This window comes from Botryllus schlosseri, chromosome 2, assembly GCF_051294905.1.
Source record: "Botryllus schlosseri isolate E-star chromosome 2, Bs_hap1, whole genome shotgun sequence".
Taxonomy (NCBI): Eukaryota; Metazoa; Chordata; class Ascidiacea; order Stolidobranchia; family Styelidae; genus Botryllus; species Botryllus schlosseri.
In genome coordinates, this window is record NC_137237.1 from 25,761,459 (window position 1) to 25,776,867 (window position 15,409).

The 15,409-nt window shown below is 40.2% G+C and overlaps 1 protein-coding gene across 1 annotated transcript; it reads right to left on the minus strand.

The window, feature by feature from the left end:
• Positions 1 to 98: 98 nt before the first annotated feature.
• Positions 99 to 14,604, minus strand: LOC145434317 (crk-like protein). The gene is made up of 4 exons (XM_080311685.1): positions 13,848 to 14,604; positions 11,485 to 11,589; positions 10,481 to 10,585; positions 99 to 3,645 (listed from the first exon to the last, which is right to left on the minus strand). The coding sequence occupies exons 1-4, from the start codon at positions 14,355 to 14,357 to the stop codon at positions 3,520 to 3,522; spliced, it is 846 nt and encodes a 281-aa protein (XP_080167811.1). The 5' UTR covers positions 14,358 to 14,604; the 3' UTR covers positions 99 to 3,519.
• Between the last annotated feature and the right edge of the window lie 805 nt (positions 14,605 to 15,409).

Consider the following 15,409-nt stretch of genomic DNA (forward strand, 5'->3'; position numbering starts at 1 on the left):
CCAAATTGCCCAGTAATAAGTTTATATATACCAATCTGATGAGTGCTGACTGATGATGCTATCGCCAAACCGGAAAATCACTGCACATAAGACTACAATACATTTGTAAGTTTTTATTGCTATCCAAGAAAACGCTATCACGCGCATCAACGTAAAAACACCAAAACAAAATGCATTCGAAATTACCGCGGTTGGCCCGATACTCGCAGAAAAATATACACGAAATCAGGCTGTTAAGCTACCAAATATAGAACATATCACTTGGGTTCCTGATGAAATCAACGTTCGCCAGCCACAGCCTCAGTCTATCAATTGCTGTACCGGAGGCATAGAAGCGATTTGCGCGAATGAATATCGGGAATAGAACATTTTATAAGTAAGAATCTAATGTTTAACTCGCAGGATTATATCAAAAACAACCACCCCGGACTAAATTATAATCATGTGGAGTGAAGATTTATACACGCTGGAATCGTAATGCGCACATCGATGATAGATCGTTACATCGTTAATATAGGGAAGCAGCTAATCGCAAACCAACAGAGCAAATAGTGGAGGTCTACCAGGCCAGGCCGTTAGTATCGTTCCGTAATCGTACACATTTGAGACAGAATTAATCACTCAGTATCATCTACGGATATGGAAGTTTTGACCTGATATAGTCAATGGCTGGTGATCTCATTTTTAAAACCCCCATATAATAAAGGAGCTGGACGTATTTGGGCAAGCCCAGGAAATCGTTACTTGTACGTGAGTGGGAAATTATACGTTAGTGCTACTTGAGTAACGCCTACTTTTATCAGCGGCTCAGTCGATAACGTGGCCTTACATTTGTTAGCGAGCCAGCAAGTTTCTTCATTCCTATAATGCAGCAATTCTCAGTATTGACTGAGGATAGGTCGAGGTAATGGGATCTTACGTGATTGTGGGATGACAGCGTCGGGGCCTCCACTGCCGCCGCTTTCCGCATCACAGCATGCATTGTATCTAATTTATATTCCGTCGCAAGCGAGATGTTGCGATCAAGATATTAAACGCTACAATATTGATTAATTGACACGTGCACCAAGACATCTCTAGTTCAACGGAGCGCTGACCCGGTTATACTGACCCAGTACACCTATACCCGCGTCGATTGGATTAGTTCCATTTCACATCTGAGCGGAAGAGGTTGTTCAGTTCTGCACCGTTCATTGGAGTTCAAATATTCGCGCTTACATGAACAGCGTTTGATTCAATTATCGCTAACAAACAAGTGGCATTGGATCACGAAATATTCCATAATCAGCAATAAATTGTCGAATGAGTCTCTCAAATTTCACCATCGAATCTCATGGAGATCCCACAACAAAAACAATATATATAGAGAGGCGTCATTCACGCGAAGCTGTTAACAGCATAGCATCAGTGCTTACAAAACCCTTCTTGGTCTCGAACGAACAATATAGATATCTAGAAGATAACGGCGGGTGAGGGGCTGATAAATCGAGAGGAATGTTTCCGTGTTGCTATGTCAACCAGCACAACATAATTTGCTAGTTGAAAATCGCGATTGTCCACGGCGAAAAATAATCATGAAACGTTAAGTCCAGTTGAACTAGGATTGAAAGTCGACCGACAAATTTGCAACCACATAGGCGGGATCATCTACTAGTGCAAGGTAATAAAGGAAGTCGTAAATAGAAAAAATGCGATAAGAAAAATTGGAGCGAAGAAAATTGCATGAAATGCAACCTACCGTGAACAAACACAAAGTAATGATTAGTTAGTTCATATTATAGATTAGATCCAAAGTTGAAATAGCATTCAAGAGAAATCGTAACGAACGGTTCCAGACGGATTCGAGAACTTGTCGACAAATTCGTCAGTCTTCGCATTAGTAACTCCGCACACAAGCTGGACGTTACCGATGGGCAACGATCGTTTCTAGCCTAGCAGTTCCGATCGCGGCCAGGAAAATATAATGCTCTACAGATCGGTATGTAGCATCGAGTAAGCTTATGTTTCTAAAACGTTGAAAAATAATATCAACCCCGGGCATAAACGATGCGACTAAGACCCGATATTACTTCAATTTTACACACAATGAACGACGAATTGCATTCGGTAACTAACGGTGAGACTTAAGTGGGACGAATCGGTTAACAAGAGCGGACATATAGCTATAAATTTATTACCAGAGAGGTGCGGAACGCTAGAATAGTGCGTGTTACGAAAGCAGGAAATCTATCAGTAAAAAAAATGTATCAATAACATTCCCACAGGTTGATCAGAGATAGCTATTCAAGTAGGGATGTTTGCACTCCCGGGAGCTTCAGCCGTGACATCGCGGGGACATGATGTAAACCAGGTCTATACACGCACTTTGGTCAGCAGGCGATAACGTGCTAAAGACAGCAAGAAGTGACTGCGCTTGATATGCTAGAAGGGGTACGCTATTGACAGTGGCATGCATGATATAGTTTAGGAGGGTCATGGGTGAACGATATTTTACTGATGTAACACAAAAACTTGAATTATATCGAAAAATTCCGAAGCGGTAACCCGTCCAGGTTAAGCTGGCATAATACAACATGCATATTTGATAACAATTGTTGATGAATCGACTGGACAGGCATACACGGCAGATGCCACTGTTGAAGGTCGTTTTAAATGTTATTTTGTCTCCACATGAACAATGATATCACCCTCAAACTCCAAAGAGCTTTCTCATATTAGATTTTTCCAAGCCTTACATGATGTCGACCACAGAGGAGTTGTTGTTAAATTAAACATATACCAGCGCATCAACAGAACTGCTTTGAAGTCAGAAGGGGGACTAAAAGGAAAGGTGCCCGACTGATTGGAAAATTATCTTCGCCATTCCTATCACACCATACATTGTATCTTTCAAATAGTTTATGAGTGAATGCCCGCGATGGTACGCAGGACACAAGTCACAAATTACGAGACCGATTGGCGGACAGAATCGTGCCAAGATTGCTACAGTGATTGAATTTCGCATTTCTTCAGTAACGCTCACACGATTTGAGAAAGATAGATCGTAAAACAGCAGCTTGCATCTTCGACAGACCATCATCAAATTGTTACCGCGGACTAAGACAGCCACTACCGTGGTTATATATTACAGGTGTCTCAGACCATTAATACGATGCCAGCAGTCGATGCAAATATCAATAAACGGTGCCCGAAAGAAGAACAAGTTTAAGCAACATACTGGCGCCGGCTTCGATCATTAGTACAGCACAGATTGGATCCAGCAAAGGCATCTTGCTACAAACCCACGTAAAATGAAATGCGTTGGTCTCATCCCGTCGTACGATTTCCAAACACGTAATTATATAACGCTAACGTATCTTTAATAGGTCGCTGTATTGTGGGAGAGGCGGAAGAGGTCGCTGTGTTTTCGCCGGTACAGTATCGAGATTTGTTAATTAGAAAACTCTTTTCGAGTTGAAAGATTGAGAATGTCATTTCTATCTTTGGTAGCAACAACGGCAGCCGCTTCCCTCCGACTTTTCAATTTCTCTCCGCATTGTCAATGATGTCGACATGCGTGAAGGGGAAAGTACCCGAGCGATTACCAATCCTGCCTTCCCACTGGCCGTTCTTGTTCATCTTCGTGACTAAAATCACGTCACCGACCTGAAAAAGAAAATGTCGGTGAGAATTGTCAACACCAGTCCACAGCTGGCGAATCCAGTCAACGACATTGCGCGGGCTGTAAAATTGAGAAAACGCTGTTGAAGTTGTCTGAAAGTTTTTGGCACGATCAGTACAGTTAGGCCTGCATAGGACAGTCTTGACCTAAAAACTACATGTCAAATTCGCACGAAACGGTGCACATTCACACAGCACACTCATGATCAACAAAAGAAAAGCAGGTATCCATACACGGTTGGCATTTGGCTGGTTCTGCAAGAAAATTTGGGTGGCTCACCGGTTGAAAGCAGATTTCGGCCGACGAGAAGTCATGAATGTGACACAACGAGGTGATTCAGCAGCGAATCAGTGCCAATAAACAGTTGAAGATTACGGAAAAAGGCGGATGTTCGACACATTATGTACTAGTACTATGAATCCAAAATTGACCCAGCAATGAGCCCTGGCTAATATGCATCGCATACATGTAGCAATCGAGCCTGCATACAATCATAAATAACTTGGGCAAATTTTCAAATTGATAAATATATTGAAAAGCAAAAGCTTTCAGTACTTTTCAAGCTTGCCCAATGCCCAATGCCCATACTTATCGACCCTTCCCTCACATACTGCTTCGTTGGTAGATTAAATTGTAAATCACAAAAAGTACACATACCGCGGCTATATTGCACAAGGGCACAATTGCACTTGGCGCCATTTTCACAAACGCTACTGATGATGGGAACCAACACAACTTCTGTGACACCCCGCTTCGTCGTGCAAGAATGCTACGTTCTAACAACAACGTCCACAGCAGAAACTCAATTCTATTTCAAGTAGCAGGACTGAACAGTGGAATACCACGAGTCTTAATAGCTACACATGCAGTGCAACACTAATAATTGCACTACGACTGGTAATCAGGCAGTGAGAAGAGCTGACCTGAAGTGATGATCTTCCCAAATTCTGCGGTTTGGAGCACACGCAACCAGTCAGAAATAATTTAGGGGTCGGCAGTAACCCAAAAAAATGGCACTGTACTGCTGCTAGCCAAACACAGTGAGGTAGGAACAACATACAACCTGAAACGGCAGGCTATCGCTAGACTCGTGGCCAGTTTTCGGTTTGATTTGGACATTATGACAATTCAGATATGTTTCAACGACATCACCCCATTATTGAAAAATTGCCCCTCCCCAAATGATCCGGCCCGCTAAATGCTTTATTCAGGCATATCAGGCTGGAGAAGTTAGCCATTACTAGTTCACGTGAGCAGTGCATTCCATAATCAAATATTTGAGGAGAGAAAAGGAACCCTGTTATTCAAATATTCCATTTCGAAACGGTGCACCAAGTAGGCCAAAGTAGTGACGTAAACAATGCGGCTCTCGCATGCGAGAAATTTGAAGCATTGTGAAACTTGAAGGAACTCGTAGGCTGCTATTCCATTGAGCTTATTGTATTATATGGCAGTACATACCGTTTTTCGGAGTCCCCGTTTAATAGCTTGGATAATAACCAGAAAATTTAAAATCGACATTCATGCAATAGCGGCAGATCATTGTTCCTAACCAAAATTATGTTTCGAAGTCTCACCGCAGTCGATTTCACATTTCAAAATGATAATTTTCTGTCGAATGGTTACGGAAGCATCCGAAGTAGCATACCGTAACACGGGGTGACTTTAGCATTGCCGGGTGACTTTGGCCGAAAACCAATATTGGTTTCTATTGCACACATCGAACAATATATCAATGTATGAGTACTTTGAGCTATTGTTTAGGAACAATCTTCATCAATAGAGTGCTATTATTGCAAATTTCATGTTTGATACATCACTTTTACATGTTCGCAGCCATTTTTAAATTGACAGGTATGGTAAGAAATTTCACCACACTTTTTACGTACTCAAACTTTTGTTTGGTTTACATGCAAAGTAGGTGTTTGAGGCAATTTCCTTTCATTTGCAGACAAAGGCTATGTACCTGACAGCATTTATTGTTTTTTTTGAGCGAAACTACAGTTCATTATTTCAAGATTGTCAAAATCCTGTGGCTGATCATCTTTTTAAATTTTTTACAATTTATGGGGTGACTTTGGCCAGCTATTTAGAGTCAGCTAAAATGGGTATTTTTTGCATCAAGATTATTCTTAGTATCTGTATCTTCTACATAATTAAATGCCAGAGAAATATAGAAGAAAGCTTGGTGCCAGTAGTTATAAAGACTACACCGCAGATGAGATCCAAGCGGCACTAAGAATAATCGAGGAAGGAATGGGCGAAAGATCTGTGAGTGAAATAACTGGTATTTCGAGAGGGATTTTACAGAATATAAGGATAGTAGAGCATCCGAAATCACCGGGAGGCCAGCCCGTTTCATCACCAGATTTGGAGAAGAAAATAGCAGACCATTGTATGGCGCAGGCAGATTATGGATTTCCTGTAGACGAATTTTGTCTTAGGAAAAGTATCTCGGGAGAGGAGGTTGCGAGGATAATTGCCATACAAGAGGAGAAGGCTTCAAAACAGAGGAAAAATGGTGACCAACCATCAACATCCCAACAAAAAAAGAGTTGAATCAGTCACAAGCAACTCAACATGAAAGTGATGACGATTCTTCAGAAGCAGAAAATTTCCAGGAAGAGTTATGTGATGAAACAGTTGACGTGGGAGCATTAGAGAAGGAGTTGAGAGCAAAACCAAAAGCTGGCCAGTATGTAATAATTGAGTATGAGGGAGAATTATTTCCAGGTGATGTGGAGAGTACAGAACAGCATGGTGCAGAAGTCAGTGTTATGCAAAAATCGGGAAGCAATAGGAAATGGCCAATTCAAAAAGATCAGATATTCTATTATTGGAAAGATATTAAACAGATAATCTCCGGCCCGGACTTACTGAATGCTCGTGGAATCTACAAAGTGAATGAACTTGAAGGGCATTGGCATTGAACTACTTTTTGTCATTGATTTGTTTAATTTTGTTCATTTTTTTTTAAAGATTTTTGTGGTTTTGCGTTGAATAAAAGTTTGAAAAGTCACCATTGGATGGATACTTCTTTTTAAAAGACTGTAGATGGCCAAAGTCAACTTCTCAGCTTGTGTCATTGGCATATATGACTGCTAGATGTCCTGAAAGTACAAAAAATGGTGCTCGGCTAAAGACACCCCATTGTCGGGTGACTTTGGCCACCACAGAAAAATTGAAAAAAAATGATCGAAAACGTGACAATAATTTTCTTTTACACGTTTAATCCATAGATCTAACCCTTCCGCCCATAACAAAGTTGAAGAAGGCAGAAAATCATAACATATCATAAAATAATTTAACATTGAATGTGAAAAGTGGTACAAAGTCACCCCGTGTTACGGTACCGACGACGTGAATTTGACACAATTGAGAATTCCCTATATTGGTCAGCCTATATCCGTTGAGCCTAGTTTTTAATTTTTTCATCCATGCCGACCCCTAAGCTACAGCAATTCAGCTATTCCTGTATCCGGGATCATTAGGATAAAGCACAATTGAGCCTATTCATTTTAAATCGTTTGTTGACGTAAATATAATTCAGGGTTGGCAATTATCCAGAAGTAAGGACGCCAGTCAAAAGCTTTTAACATATATTCATTACGCCTATCTTAAGCACGTATAGCTGTTTTCCTATCGACAGCTTTGACTCAATGTCACAATTACAGATATTGGTAAGCACTTTCCTTTCAAATTATCATTACGAAAACGTCTTAGCACTTCCTAATTTCCGGCCAGTATTGTATCTATACCGCATGTCCCTGTGTTGAACTATTACTTATTTGGCCGCATATCCTACATCTTTCAAATGATTTCCATTTACCCCTCTCGATTACAAATGAGTCTTTGAGGGAGCATAATGATTCAGAACTTCACAGATCACTGTTGGCTTTTCGTGTTTTGACTGATATGCTATACTTTTCGTTCAATTCTGGAAAGTGGCAATGGACAATACAATTTTATAAGACTTTGCCCTTTTAACGAAAAATCATATAAATAAGGACCTCTAAACTCTGTGGTTACATCCCAACAATGTCAAAAACAGCGGGTGGAAGTTTCGACATCTTTACACAGTAATTAGCCTCTAGCACTCTACCGTCCAGTAGGCTAAATAGGAATATTGGTTATATTAAGAATCAACAGTCTACAAAATTATTAATAATCGTGCAAATGTGTAGGCTCGGTAGCAGTGAGATTGAATGCACGAGCCCAAAATTTGTTGCTGCGATAATGTAATGACCGGCAGTGTATCGTTGACGGTCATTTTCTGACTAAAACACCAAGTGCACTTGACAGGTTATCAAATTATAAAACACACAGATCTAGAGGAAATAAGACATGATTATGAGTTACTGACTAAGTATCAAAACGAAAACCTTTTCTATCTAAAGATCGTCACCATGACTAATGACATGAAAACACAGAAAAGCTGTTTGATTTGTGAATAATACCAGTGACCGCCACGAAAGGTTGCTGCAAGCATGCAATAGTAAAGCAATAATGAACGCTACTGCCACACTGCATTTGTGATAGGGATGTGTTGCTTCCTTGATGAGTCAGACCCGAGAGGTTTTGAACACCTTGGAATATACAATACAAGGAAATATGCATTTTTTAGTTTGAATCTATCACTTCTGTGATGTTCCAATACAAATGGCACCGACCCAAATTAATTATAGAAATGCAATATCACACTGACGATACCTACCCTAGGACTTGTACATCGAGGTTAAAATCTCAGAATTTTATCTTTGCAGGCAACAACACTTTCGATTTAATACTGGTGTTGACCTGACATGTAGGAATCTGCCAGAAATCTTGAGAATGCAACGAGGAGCCAGCCACATTGCACCTTATTGTCTCATGATTACATTAGCTAGAAAATCATGATATTCACGACTCGAGGCTAAACCCTTATCAATTAGGGTTACGTTAGCAACCGGATCGCCAAACGCCACAACACCACCAATGAATGCGGCCGGAGGTTAATTATAAACCGATATGTTCAACTGTTCTTGATTTTATCAATGATCTTGAAAGTACGAAATGCCTGCGTTAAGACGTGTGTGGTTGACAGCTATCAGACAAGTGGGGCCCCTTCTGTGATTGCTTTGAAAATTCTTCAAGAAGGTCAAGAAGATGCACATGTGATTGTTCATGTTCACTCTAGGAGGCACTAGATCGTGAAAGTGAACTAATCACTTGTCTGAATTTTGAAGTCTTGAAAATGCAACCGAACTTGAATGGATAGCCTATAGCCTATTGATATTTCCGAGTCTCGACGCGGAGATTGGCGCTTCAGCGAGCAGTGCGGCAACCCAACTGAGCCCGGATACGCTAGTGTGAGTCTTGGTTAGTGGGGGTAATCTGTTCTTGGTAAGGGGCAGAAACCCTGCCCAGTGCTCTGAATGTCTATATTTGAAGAAATCCAACTGATCACAGATAAACAGCGACAGTATCTGGTAGCCCGTCACATTAATCAGTACCCAAAAAGAAGCTCTTGGTTTCAAAAAGGTTGGCGACCCCTGACCTATAGGCTATCCACCCCCCAAGTCCGAATTTTGCAATTTAAAACATATGTCTAAGTGACAGTCAGCAAGTAAAACCACAGAAGATCCTGCAGCTGCAGGATATGGTTTTTAGCTGTGAATCTTGGTGAAATATATAAGGTAATGTTTCGCACGCGAATTGATATTTTGACATAGCATAATGCATAAAGCATCCAAGGATGCCAAACCCTGGTCTAATTAATCATGCTCAAACTCCCTAATTTACTTTTCTCGTCCAGTTTGAGATCTTGAGGTAGCTATTGTTGAGAGTTCGCATATGGTATCTTCCATTATTTGCAGTGGATCAACAGGCATCTTTTGTCTTTCATATTTACATAGCGACTTAGGCCTAACACCCCATGCTAGGCAAGCTTTTTCTGGCACATAGTCCACAAATTACACTCTCCCCACCATAAGAGTAGCCAGGATGAAAATTTGGGTGGATGGAGCCAATAATGATGTTACCACGATCGTAACCAAGTCGCAAGGTTCCGAGTCACGAGGCAATTTGACTTTTATAGTTTTGACGAGTCAAGTCAAGTTATTTTCAATTCAGCACTGAGTCAAGTTCGAGTCCAATTCAGTGAGTGGCGGGTCGAGTCCTAGTCATAGTGTTGTGACTGGAGTCAGAGTCCAAGACATTGTGTTCTGTTCACTGTTCAGTTTTGAGTTCAATCTGGTTCAACTCACATTTTCAACTCTGCTCGAGTGATATAGAATGGCTCGCATTCAAAATATCGTCATTTTCCTCAGTCCTAACAGTTTCTGGCCCTATTTTCCAAGTATCAGGACTGATCAACTAAATACCAATAATATGGCGACTTTACTATTCTTCGAAGTTGCAATTGAATGTCTGTCTTGGCCCTCCTAGTCTCAAGTCATATGACTTGGTTCGAGTCATGCACTATGACTCGAGTACAAGTCGAGTCATACACAAATTGACTTTAGTCGAGTCGAGTCATTTTACGCAAAGAAAAATTGGCTCGGGTGAAGTCGAGTCACCAAAAAATCAAGTCATTACAACCCTGCTACTTTGTACTTTACAAAAGTGAAAAAGTGAGTAGGTGTAGGTCCCACTTTGCATGAAAAACCGCTTAGTAGAAGCGGAACTAGTCTCAAAACAAACACTTGAGTAAGTATATAGGGAAAACCTACTCAAGTGTTGAGTACTCCGAAAAAGTATAAGTACTTTGCTACTGACTACCTCTGGATAGATGTCATATCATTACCAAACACTATCCACCATAAAAACGATGCACCTTACCTCAAACGCCAAGGCAGATGGGTCGTAAGCGCTGGGTACTCTTTTCATTTTCGCTCTCGCATACACCACAGACTTTGTCGCATCAGGCATAGAATATCTGTTTTGCTGCACAGAAAAATTAAAGCACCGATGAGCATTATTGTCACGAAGTTGTATCGCTAGATTAGATACGTCAAACTGAATTTTGCATAATCCCAGGTTAGGTTACGTCCACTTTTACACATAAAATCTTCCCACATCGTCCAATATTAAACCTTGAGATTGACACGAATTAGAATGAGAGGGTAAATTAGATGGCATTCCATTCTTTGAACACTATGTATTGAGCATTAGACAAGACAAGACAGCGTAATATGGTGGAGCGTCTGGCTCTTGATCGGTAGGTCATGGATTCAATGCCAGGCAGGATCATAGCATAGACCTGATCAATAACACTGGTATCCATGACTTCCCCGCTTGGCGCTCAGCATTACTGGGACAGCATGGAGAGGTGGTGCAAGACTTAAAAAGCCTTACAATACAATAATGGTATGTATATGCACGGAGAGTGTGTTTGTATATCATTATCCGGTGTATATGCAATATGCAGCCAAAATACTTCTATTAGGGATTGTCCCCACTGAATAACTAGCCTTCGGTTCATTTATCCTGAAAACTCTGTCATATCATATCTTTACATTCTCGTAATTTGGTGCCTATGTCACAGACTAATAGTGACTAGTGTGAGAACACAACATTACCGCCTGACATCTGTGAAGTGGTATAATCCGCATAAGGACATGAAGTATTTATTAAATCTTAACATTTGAGACTAAATGTGTTGGACTAGCATTTTTCGTCTACTCATGATTGCTTTACAGGCTGTATGTTTGACATCCCTGTTCCACATTGAATGAGATTGATCACATTCCATTGTGGTAAAATTACTAGTCCACTGCAGCATTGCAATATGTTGAAAAGAACACAACTGAATAGAATAGTTAGTATGACTGTGATATACTTACACTTGTTTGGTTAACTAGTTGGTAGCCTGCTGGCATCGACTTTCGGTTGCTTGGGTTCGGGACAAATGGCTTCACATAAGGAACTGGAATTTGGCCTTCCTTTCCCTGAAGATAAAATTCATGTTGACAGAAGCGCTTGATTAAAAAGAAATTTGTAGAGATTGAGAGGGTTTAATTCCATTATGGAAGTCAATAGATCTATTAAAAGCTAATATTCTGCAAATAATAAGGTAGGACGAGATGGCAATATATCAATGATGAACTTCGGATCATAGTAACAAAAATAACAAATGGGCATTTACTCTCTAACCTTATTCAGTGATGTAAACAACTCATAAAAAAACATCACCTGCACTTCACACAAGTATACTGCCACCAAATATCCAACTACGTACATCAACATGGGCTCCATTTTTATTATATTTCCAATAAACATGAACAGAACGGTGATGTCAGACTGAGCAACATAAGATTATGATGACTGGCACTGGCAGATAATCTTAATGAAAATGGATCCCTGTATAACAGAACTTTGCTTAGCTACTATGATAAACTTCAAAACCACATTAAAAAATGTAGCAGCAGGCCTATATAGTAGGCTAGATCATACGGTGGAGTTGCAGAGGTCATACTTCTGAATATGGTTTGTATTATTTCAACAGAATATTTCTGACTCCGATATCATAACATGGTAACATTTTCCTTATGTTGTTGAGTGCCTTTTTCGCGAATATTTATTCATTGAACGATAACATCATATCAATATGAAGATTGGATATTTGATACTCTGATTTCAATTCTAGCATCAGCTTATAGCAAGGTCAGTAATTGATCCAACAAGTAACAACGCCAAATATTATTTATTGAGACATGATCCTTAATATTATTGGAATTGAAATGACTGCTAACTGGATCGAGATGATTAGGGAGGGAATTCAAATTTTATGGCTTCAAAATAGTCAAATACACAATAGTTATATAATATATATATATATATATTATATTAAGGTTAAGCTATACCTGGTGCTTAGAGGGATCAAAGTTCATATTAAAAATTACTGACTGGACGAATAATCGCGATTCACTTATTAATAGCAACAATACAAATGAATTGCACGCAGTCTGTTGAAAAACATGAAACAAAAGTTCACGTACCGTAACATTGGTTCAGTGCATTTTATGACTAGAGCATGGCGTAGGCTATTGCTTAGACATGAGGCGCTTATTGCGGTTATGATTAATTATGAATTGTGGGCTTATGATTGCAGAAAAATCTAGTAGTAGGAGTACATCGCACAGTAATCATGATGACATTTATACTGCATCTATGAACTATATCCATTTTCGAAGACACTACAACAACTGCAACGAGACTGCTGCACGAGATCACAATTTATAGAAATTGTGACGTCATCATTTCTCATTTACTTGCTACATCGCAATAATCCAAAATCCAATGCCCAAATTTGCCGCTACTGTATCTTGCCCGCAACAATTTCGATTCTAGCTACGAATCATGCTAACATATAAGCAGATAACTGACGACAGATTCAAATTCTTAGCAAATAATTTCAAAAGAACGCAGTAAGGTAAGATAAAAAGAACAGGATCTTCTGCCATGGCGGATATTGCTTATTTTAATGTAGCCTACCTAATTTAAATCATACAACCCACATTATACTGATACTACAAGCCATAAAAAGATGAATTAGATCAGCAACCGCAGCGTCCTAATGATTTTGATACTGAAATCAGTATGTTATATTGGCCGAAAAGTAAATTTCAAACCATAAGCTCAATATGTTAAGGGGCATTCTCCTGTTTCAACTCCCCGTCTAATAACGTTTAAACTTTGTTCACCTGCAAAGGATAACCAAATATCAATTTTACTAATAGCGATGATGAGATGCATGATTTCAAAAATCTTTTTATTATTTATATATTGCACGTCAGAAAAACCGGCCGTTCATTGCATTTTGATCAAGATAGGGTTACCACCATATCTCCTTCTTTTTCAGGAAATCAAAAATGTCCTCCAAGGACGCCCAACGCCACAGCAGTATTATTATGAAGTGGATCATTCGGGAGTCGACACGAATAAAAAACCTTTTCAGTCAAAACAACAGGATTTCCCGTAAAAATGTTAGAATCGGCAGTTTGCAAGTCTGGTAATCTAAATTTTGTGATTTGTAAGAAGTGTCCTCCCTTCAAGATCCCAAAATATGGTAACCCAGATTGAAAGTATAATTTCTGGAACGAGTGAATGAATGGCAGTATATTGAACGCAGATATCCAATTCCAGAAGGACCTGCGATCCACGCTGGACTGAAGTTGAGAATTTGATTAACATACTCACTACTCACCATAGAATTTTTTGCAGTCCACCAGTTTTCTTCAGGCTTGGCGACGATTTCAAGTATTTCCCCCTTCACAAACGGCAAGTCTTCGCTATCATCGCTCCGAAAATCGAACTGAGCAATAACACTTTCGTGGGTTTCCGACTGAATGAGAGCAGCACCGTTTGAAGCCGAACCATCCACCAACGTTTTCTCGTCGGGCGCCGCTTCTATCGTCGGCTGTATTAACGTCGTGGTATCAAGGTAATGAACCTTGTAAAATTCAAGAAGTCCGGCAAGATCGTTAAATTCCTGTTCACCAATCTTGAGCTTGCCGTTCACTTGATTGATGATGTAGTGGCTGACTTTACTGTTCTCACTGACGGACAGGACATAGTCTCCGATGCAAGTGTTGCTGTCTCGCACCAGGAAGGTTCCGTGCGTCTTCCCCTGCAGGCGTTCCTGGGTCTCTTTGCGACTCAGCTTACCGCAATACCAGGACGAACGGTCGTGAGAGTTGAAGGTGGCCCCCGCCATATCAAGACATCAAATTCAGAGGGCAACCGTGCAGTTGAGTTGCAAACTCCTAGTTTGAATTGGTAGCCAATGATCTTTTTAAACAGAAAGAGGAGCTTTGAGTTGCGTCAGATTTCAAAATGCGAATACAATATCAATGTGAACCAATTTGATGAGGCCAGGTGCCTTTTCCTCAAGGAGCACACATATTTTAGATAATGGATTATGCCTGCAATCATTGGCTCAACACGGAAGTCAGACACCACCACCTATCTTTGTGGAAATAAATTTTTGGCACTTGTTGATATCAAATCAAAGGCGCAAATTTTCAAGACAAGACCACATTATTTCAAGAAATGCAGCTGTAGAATTTGCTGTAGTAAATGCAGCTGTATAGTAACTCAATTTCCAATAAATAGTGTGATGTTTTTTTAAATAAAGGCATTTCGTCTAGCATACATTTTATATTCGCAAAACACAGATAAAGTTGCATGATAATTGAGCTAAATATGAACTAAAACTTGTGGGCTCTGCGGGGGTCCTTAACAATCTAAAAGAGGTCTGCGAAGACATAAAGGGTGAAAACCACTGCCTTAGAAAATCTCATCCACTGGTGAAGAAAACCACTGATGGTGCCAAGCTGGGGTACGGCCAGACTGGAATCGGTGGTTGTTTTCGACAACATGTTGTGCGTGACAGACGGATTTCTCACGTGATTGGAAAATTTCATCCGCGTGACGGAAATATTTTTCGCTCCGATTCAATACTGAATTACTTATTAAACGACACAATGTGCTAAAATAGACCTGGTATACGCCGGATTAGGGCTACGCTGTTTATTCGCTGTTACGCAAATGCCACGCTTGCTTGAGTTCGTTGTAAAGCGCAAGCGCCTTATTCTGGATCTGGACTCTGGTATCGCTTTGTGACGTCAGCATATTTCAATAAATGGCGTGATCAGATATAAATGCTCGCGTGACGTTGCGCGTGACGTTGCGCGTGCTGTTGCCATCGATTCCACTATGGGGGTACGGTACGGTAAGTTAAGAACTGGGTACTGGGTAGGATTGCTG